The 8,960-nt window shown below is 39.5% G+C and overlaps 1 protein-coding gene across 1 annotated transcript in view; it reads left to right on the top strand.

Annotated features, from left to right (window-relative positions):
• The window catches only part of NEK10 (NIMA related kinase 10), a 425,054-nt gene that overhangs the window by 272,809 nt on the left and 143,285 nt on the right, over nucleotides 1–8,960 (top strand). Inside the window, exon 24 of the mRNA XM_042780294.1 lies at nucleotides 5,222–5,435. Coding sequence (XP_042636228.1) covers nucleotides 5,222–5,435 — 214 coding nt within the window. The remainder of the gene's footprint in view (nucleotides 1–5,221; nucleotides 5,436–8,960) is intronic.

Below are 8,960 nucleotides of genomic sequence, written 5' to 3' on the forward strand. Positions count from 1 at the left end.
TATATATATACATATATAAGTATATGTATACATATATATGTAAATAAATAAATATATGTATACATATATATGTATATATGTGTATATATGTATGCATGTATGTGTGTGTGTGTGTGTGTATATTAATAGTATATATAGATTAATAGTGGTCACCAGGGATCGGAGGGAGAGGGGGAAAAGGGTAGCTTTTATTTCCAGTGCAATGAGTTTATGCTAATGATAGTAGAATATTTTGGAAAAGGATAGTAATAATCATGGCACAGCATGAAAAATATCATCAATGTCCCTAAGCTGTAAATCTAGAAGTTGTTATGTTGGCGAATGTCTTGTTGTGGATGTTTTTACCACAGTAAAAGTTATTTAAAAAAAGTAATACAAAAAAAGGACTGTGACTAGCATGGTAACAATGGGGAATGGGAGAACACAGAAATGTGCCCAAAAGAGGCAAACACTATCACATGCACAATACTGCATTACCAGTGGCAGCAAATGCTGGACTAAGGGTAAATGCATAGACAGGTGAGAAGATCAGGTTGGGGTAGGCAAACAGGAATATATCCAAGACCAAGGCTCGATTCAGCTGAAGATAGTCTTACATATGTACTTGTACTACAGAATTATTCACATATATTACAGAAGTAACAGCCGACAAGGTTGGAATAGCTTCTCAGAGACAACCAGACACCTTGAGGAGAGAATCACCTGGGCTATAGGTATGAACCATAGTTTCGGGGGACATCATGCTCAATTGGCACACAACATGGTACATAGAAATCTTGTTCTACATCCTAGTTTGGTGAGTAGCAACTGAGGTCTTAAAAGTTTCCAAGCAGCCATCTAAGATAAAACTGTTGCTCTCCTCTCATCTGGAGTGAAGAAGAATGAAGAAAATCAAAGTCATTTGGAAACAATCAGTCCAAAGATACAAGAGATCACGAGAACCTTAGCCTTCCCGAGCCCAAGACCAAAAGAACTAGACAGTGCCTGACTACCAAAGCTAACCACTTGGAAAAGGATAAAAATTAGAGATTTTGGATAGAGCGGGAGGAAAATGTAGAACAAAATACAAAAATGGCCAGAATTTACTGGTCAGATAGAGACTAGTGGAACCCCCCAGGACTGCAGCCCCAGGTCATCCTTTGTGCCTGGAAATGGACTCACTTCTGTGGATTGGCTCTCAGCCCAAAAGTACAAAGACCTACATACAGAACACCTACCCCAGGGAGATGCCCCCATATACCCTAGGGAGATACATCCCTTGGATCTATCAGCCATGAGATGTCAGAGGGACAGCAGTTACATAGAGGGAAAGCTGGACAGATAGGAATGCATAGATAAGAAGGGCACAGGGAGGGGGTAGTCACAGAGAGGGGAGAGGAGGAGAGCTCTTTTTGGTTGGGGATTATGAATGGGGCTGTGAAATTAAATGTGCATAAACTGTTGGGAGTAAAAAAAAAGGAAAGAGAAATTGCTATAGAAAAAAATAAATGTATTTGTGTACATCATGTCATACTTTAAGTGGTGGGGGCTGACTATGTAAATCTTATAATCAATCCTTTTATTCAGTGAATATATCTTACATAATTATATAGATTAACTGCAAAATTGGATACTCTTCAGAGGCTGGGGTTTCAAAATGGAGTAGCAATATAACAAACCATTTTAGGTATGTATGAAACTATGGTTTGTTTAGGGGAACATGTCTATCTTTTAAAAGTTGTTTTAGGTGTTTTGACCTTATTTTCATAAGAAAGACTACATATTTAAACCAAGCATTCCCAAAGTAAAATCATTTGGAAACACTTTTATTTGGTCTTCGTTTTTTCCCCATCAGTTTCCAGATAACCCACAGACCTTACTAATCAGCTTTCAATGACAAAAATAAAACTAAATCCTTATTTGCAATGTCCTTCAAAGTATCTATTCCCCTAATGAAAGTTAGATACCAAAGTAAATACTCTTAATTTTGGCTTCTGTAACCTTGGCAGAAGTTCAGTTTTGTTTGTTCCTTTTACTCTTTTTAGAACCAAGAACCTAGCTATAATAAAGTATATAAAACACAATATAACACAATGCAATGCACTGCTATAGAGTCAGATCCGACTCAGCGACCTGTCCTTGGTTTCTGAGGCGATATCACTACAGAAGCAGATTGCCCAACCTTCCTTCTGAGGAGTGGCTGGTGGGTTTGAACCTCCAATCCTTCTGGTTATCAGTCAAATGCCTTAGGCACTATGCCACCAGATCTCCTATATAAAGAAGAGTATCAAATATGCTAAAAACACTGTTGTGCTTCATGTCATGTATAGAAATAAGTGTCCTAATATCTAACTGATCTAAAGAATTATATATATTTTTTTCTCTAAATATATATATTTCTAAGGAAATATCTCCCCAAAACCAAATCTATGTAAAAATGGTCAATTTTCATTTTCAGCTTAGATTTATAATAAATATGTAGCTCTTATGAATATTAAGTAACTTGACTAATTTTTAATAAGACCCATGGGAATTTAAATAAAATATTTTCACAGATAGAGCTATCAAATAAATTATTTTTTTTTCCATGTTGTTGTTGTTGTTGTTATGTGCCGTCAAGTCAGACCCAACTCATAGTGACCCCTCCTTGGGTTTCCGAGGCAGTATCACTATGGAAGTAGATTGCCCAGCCTGCCTTTCAAGGAGTGCCTGGTGGGTTTGAACTGCCAGCCTTCTGGTTAGCAGTCAAATGCCTTAGGCACTATACTACTAGAGAACAGGGTAAGACTGCACCCTGTCAAAGGCAGAAAATTTGGGAAGTCCAGAAAAACACAGCAGTCTCAAGTTTCTGCTCTCTTAGGTTTCACACTGTAACTGTATCATTTGCCAAACTACCTTACCTTGCCTTTTTCTTTTTTTCGAAAACATGCTCAGCTGTTAATCCCTTGATACCCCAAGCAAATAGTACTTGAGTCAATTTAAGTATCTGCAGTCTAAGAATTTAGAGTATCTGCAGTGATGAAAGGCTTAGATGACAGTGTTATAATAAACATTAGATCAGACATGAATTTATAGCAGCTTTAACCCCTTTTGCTAATTAAGTGAGAGCAGATGAAAACCTGGTTTAATTAGAAGGTGTACTTCAACAACTTAGTTTCTTCTGTGATGATGAGCAAAAGTAAGAAACTTAAATGCAAATATGTCATGGCCACACAAGGGCAGTTCCACGTGCCTGTAACTGATGCAGTTGCATAAAACACCATGCTCAAATATACCGTCTTTAGTGTTTAGTGCTGTGTAGTCAAAGTCATGAAATTCTTAATTTTATCTTTGAATTTGTGTTTTAGAAATGAAGTCTGATGGAACAAGGTGCATGTTCTGGAGGCTTGCAGTCGTAACTCATGTGTGGTCCCCTTCGCTCCCCATCTTCCTGCCAGGGTTTCTTAGCCATCTGCTCCCTGTCCTCTGGTACCCTAGGCCCAGTGTGGCCTTAAGCACCTTGTGCTTTTCCCACCACCACTGCTGTCCTTTACTTTGCATTGTGACTGGGCCATATCAACAGTTGTTGTTGTTATGTGCCTTCGAGTCAGACCCAACTCGTAGCGACTCCTTGGGTTTCCAAGGCAGTATCACTATGGAAGTAGACTGCCTCACTTCCTTCTGAGGAGTGGCTTGTATTCCTCTGTCATCCTCCTCCCCTGGCAAGGTCTGGATGCATGAGTGGAGAGGGTTGGAGTAGGGTGTGTACCCTGCTGAATCTTAGGGCAGGCAAGGCAGTAACCAACCCTGCACTGTGTGTTCCATGACAGATTCAGTGGGGGCTTCTTGCTCACCTCCAGTTCAGGAACCAAGTGCATCACGGAGTTTGAAATCCCTTTGGAGTAGCCCATCTGCCATGAGTTAGAGTGGCAAGTCATGGGAAGGGGAGATTCAATGCTCCACTGTTCATTTTGCACTAGGCCCTGCAAATTATGTACCTGTTGTCACAATCTCTGGCATTACTGTGTATGGAATAAATGCATAGTGTGAACTTCGTGAAATATGAATTCAGCAGATGTTACGTGTTTGTCATAACTATAGTGCAACCCCCATTCCTCAGAACTTAAAAAGAAAGAGCACAAAGAAAAACCTTTATGATAAAGTGATGTCTTAAAACCTGAATAAAACTCATGGCTAATAACTAGTAAGAAAGAATAATTATAAATTACAAGTGACAGTCTTATTTTGATTTCTATTGTAAAGCATAATTGTGAGCTAATGATCCTTAAACCTTTCCTGGAGACATCAGTATGGGTGAAATTTATAGGATGTAGGTTGATAAATCCAGTGCAAGGTGTGACTATTAGTTTTTTTTTTTTTTAAATAAAATCCACACAGTGACATTTTATTGAGAAGCACATATGACCTTGGTGAAGTTAGAGAATTTGAATTAAAAAATAGATAAAATGTTTTAGTCAATACCAGAGGTATTCAAAACATACCAGTGACCTTGTTCATTTGTTGGCCCCATGAACATGAAATAATAGCTGTCTCTGAGTGCTTAGCTATGACACAAACAACACTTCCTTTTTATGCTATTGACACTTCCCATCTCCAAAATCACAGAAAATATTACCGTGCAATATGTCAAATTAGCTTTTTTTTTTTTTTCCTTCAAAATTATTCTTTACTGCAAACATCTTAAACATCTCAGTACCTGGTTTGATTTTCATTTTTGTGACTTCATATTTTGTATGATATTGTCACTAATCAAATTGTACAAATATTGCCAAAATATAGTTAGAAAAGGCCAATAAAATGTGACACCCCCATCCCCAAGAAACCTTCCTTCTTTTGGTACATCCAGAATCAGAGCTTATATTTTGGGTATCCCTCTCTGTTTCACTGACTGATGAGTTGGCAGTGATTTCATGAAATGGCTTATCACAGGGGAGAAGATGTCCCCATCATCCTGTTCTGAAACCTGAGGAGCAGTCTCTTGCTTAGCCTGTAACCCTCATCTGTGAGCACAAGTGAGCAGGGGCCGTCTGGCTCCCTCTCCTTCTCTAACATTCCCAGTGGCTTTTGAGAAGTCTCAGATTCAAAGCTATGCTTGATGTCCATCTTACCCCACTTTCTCTTGGGTACAAACACCATCATGGAAACACAGTAGGGTTTAACCTTAACTCTCCACACCTCATTGCCTGGTCTCAAATTTCATCCTTGAGCAGAAAGAATGTTGAAATGAGCTCATCTTCCTTAGGTGCCTCACTCCGGATGCAGAAGCCCGCCCAGATGTTGTTGAAGTCAGTTCAATGATATCAGATATCATGATGAAATATTTAGACAGCTTGTCCACATCCCAGCTTGCCTTGGAAAAGAAGCTGGAACGGGAACGGAGGCGCACACAGAGGTATTTTATGGAAGCCAACCGGAATGCAGTCACATGTCACCATGAGTTGGCTCTGCTATCTCAAGTAAGTGCAAGTGTTTTACTCTCTTCATGATGCACTGTAATAGGCTGTTTGAAGTTCATGTTTGTTTTAAGGAAAATCTATCTAAAGTTTAGAAACATTAGCCATTACATACAACATTTCCATATTCTATAGTTACATATTTACATATATATTTTTTGAGCTCTGCCGGTGTACTTTCAAAGGCATTTGACTGCTAACCACCAGTTAGCAGTTCAAATCCACCAGCCACTCCTCAGAAGGAAGACTGGGCAATCTACTTCGGTAAAGATACCACCTTAGAAACCCAAGGAGGGGTCACTATGACTAGGAATTTACTCGACAGCAGTGAAGGATTTTTTTTTTTTTGTATCTTACAAATAATTCAATATAACTAGTTTTATAAAGAACTTACCCACAATTGACTGCCTGTTGCAAAACTAGAGATATCAAAAAGTTCTCTTAGCAATTCTTTTTTTTTAAATTTTTTCCTATGTAAAGAGAGATTTATCAAGAATACAAGCAACTCAAGTTAGGGAGGCAGCAAGTCTTATAGGGTAAGATTAGCTACTCTATTGAGGCATGGAGCAACAAGAGTTTATTAAGGCAAAAACCACAGACAGCTGGGATATAGCTAAAGCTCTCTTCATTGGTAGGTAAGCAATTAGGAAACTGATGGTGGGCTAGGACAAGTCCATATGGGCATGTGGTCAGGGGAGGATTAGGTCAGGTGGTGGAGTGGGGCTGTTTTTCTGAGAATTGGTCAACCATTAACTGTCCGTGAGTACACCTGTTTCCAAGGCTGTGTGGGCAAGGACCACACTGGTAGCCGACTACCAGAAGGGAAAACAGCAAGGAACGGGACAGCCACCCTGCATGCCCGCAAGCGGCTGATTGGCTCTCTTGAGCATGCACAGGTGGTACCCTTGCCTAGACTGGCTCTCTTAACAATTCTTTACATTTATATGATGGTCTTTGTATAATTTGCAGTGAATGCTTATGTTTAATTTCTTCAGTGGTATGACTGCACCTTTTGTGGGAATATTGATGACAATGTTGTGATTTAATTCATAGAGGGAAATAATAACATTTCCCTTTAATTTTTTTTCTTGTTAGTCTGTATAATTGATTTTATTACTCTTTGTGGTGGTATCAATATTGTCATGTGTCAAGTTGGAGTCTTTGTCTTTATTTTTCCTGCCAGAAATCTTTATATTATTTTGATATTTAAGTGTATTACTGAACATAGCTTAAAAAAGAGATGTCAAAGCCACTTTTTTCCACATGTGCAAGTGATGGGACCATTGTGGATCTTATTTCTTTTCCTTCCTCTGTTGAAATCATGATCCATTGTTTGCTCATACTCTGGGCCTCCACCTAACAGGCATTCAGTAAGAGGCCCTTCAACATACCAAATGTTTTCTTCACCCCTGGGGTTCAATGAAGTAGTGTCATAAAGGCAATTATTGGTCATAATACCTGTTCCTTAAATTCCTTTCCAGGACCCTAAGATTCTACTCTATCTTAGCTGGGAAAATTGTGTAAAAAGTTGATTTCAAAGAAGTGGCAGCTTTATCTTCTTGAATAATAGCATTTTCATCAAATTCCTCTTTTTTTAGAAAGAAAGCACTACGATTTGGCAGTCTAGTCTTGATACACATGGACTCCAGAATTGAAGTTCAATGTATTTTTCATTTGGAGAAAAATAGTTTTATTTTCATTGCCTTAAATGATGAGCTCAGCTCATCCCATGGTGATTATATATGGCTTTGGCTTACGTTTAGAAGCATATAACTTGGAATTACAGCTCAGGTTAAACTCAGTTAAATCTCACACACAGGGAGTTGGAACTCACTTTGTTTGTTATTTTGCTACCTACCTTTGTAAAAACTAGGCAACAATGAGAAACATCATTCTATAAATGCCATGCTGCTTTGAGAATATTCCACGTAGATGAAAATTCAAGAGATTTAGCTATTTCTATATATCTTAAATATTGCAGGCCTTCTATTAAGTCCTACATGAAAAGCTACTTAGTTTCCAATTTGATATAAAAAAGTCATTTTATAATAGATTTATGTAGCTGATGCAGGGTTAGTTTAAAATCTATGATCAGAAATCCTCTTATCTTTACAAAACACCTTGAGAATGGACCATTTTATTTATTTATTTCCCAGCTTTTTTTTTTTTTAAACTCTTTATTACGGAAAATTTCAACCATTTACAGAAGTAGAGTGAGTGTTACAATGATCCTTAATGTATATAGTCATCACCCGGTTTCAACAGTTAGCAACTTGAAGCCAATCCTGCATCATCTCAGGTTCCACCCAGTTCCACTTCCTTGCCACTTCCAAATTATTTTGAAGCAAATCCGAGATATTTCAGCCATTAGATTGCAGTATAGTAGCATCAGAACCTGTCTAGATTCCTTAAAGGTAAGAAGCAGGACCAGCCCAAAGCTGATTTTTGTGAAGTGAAGGTTAGACATACCTCCACTCTGCAAATTCTATATAATTTTTGACACCAGCTTTCACCCCCACAACAATCTCTACTTCTCTGCTGAGTTCAGTAATTTGTTACAGTGACCACGCTGAACTCAAAGACCATACTTATCAGTTAAGAGGTTTATTAAGGAAGTAACAGGGTACAACTCAGAGTCAGGATCACATGGGATCAGGATTAAGAAACACGTAGGAAAAGTCTGGGAGTCTCCCCTAAAATGTAGAATGCATCCTCTCCTCCTTCAGTGCAGTTCAGTTCTCTCAGCTTCTCTCTATGATGCAAGCAAGCAGGCCCTTCTCTTTGCCCTGCATGCCCCCTCTTAGCTATGTAGGCTTCCTATTAGCTCCCTCAGGACAGGCCGCCCCTTAGCCATGCATGCCACCTCAGCCATTAAGGCTTCTCCCTTACCTCAGGATAGGCCTCCTCTTGGCAGGGTATGCCCCCTCTCAGCCATGTAGGCCTCTCTGCCTTCGTTCTCTCTGCTCTCTGCTTATCCACTGCTATATGACCCAGATCATAGCCAGTGCAGCAGCTTTGTTCAGCTCCCTTCACTACATTTCTAGCAGCAGTTTTCTGCTGTCACCATCGACTCCGCCACGGGGCCCTTACCAAGCCTGTCACCTCCAACTCTACCACTAGGCCTCTTAGGGGCTTTTTGATGCTGACTCTGCTTCAGAACCCTTTCCAGGCTTGTCACAGCCAACTCTACTGCAGTGCCTCTTCCAGGCTCTTTCTCTCTTCTGTGTTACAGCCCTTGACCTGAGATACAGCTCTTTTTTCTCCTCACTCTGTATATTTCTTCTCTCTCTTCACTCTCTTGCCTTTTCTCCATTTTTTCTTTCTTTTTGAAACCTCTGTGAGGTTGGTTGCATATATAAGCCAACTCTTTGTCAACTTCAAGGCCTGGCACTCCCAGCAGGGCCAGCAACTGAGCAGTCCTCTCCATGGACCATAAATCACTTCATTTGTATAATCTAAGGCACTTGACTACTAACCAGAAGGCTGGCGGTTCAAACCCACTAGCCACTCCTCAAAAAGCAGGTGGGG

Source organism: Orycteropus afer, unplaced genomic scaffold, assembly GCF_000298275.1.
Source record: "Orycteropus afer afer isolate SDZICR_OR568_19922 unplaced genomic scaffold, OryAfe1.0 scaffold00003, whole genome shotgun sequence".
Taxonomy (NCBI): Eukaryota; Metazoa; Chordata; class Mammalia; order Tubulidentata; family Orycteropodidae; genus Orycteropus; species Orycteropus afer.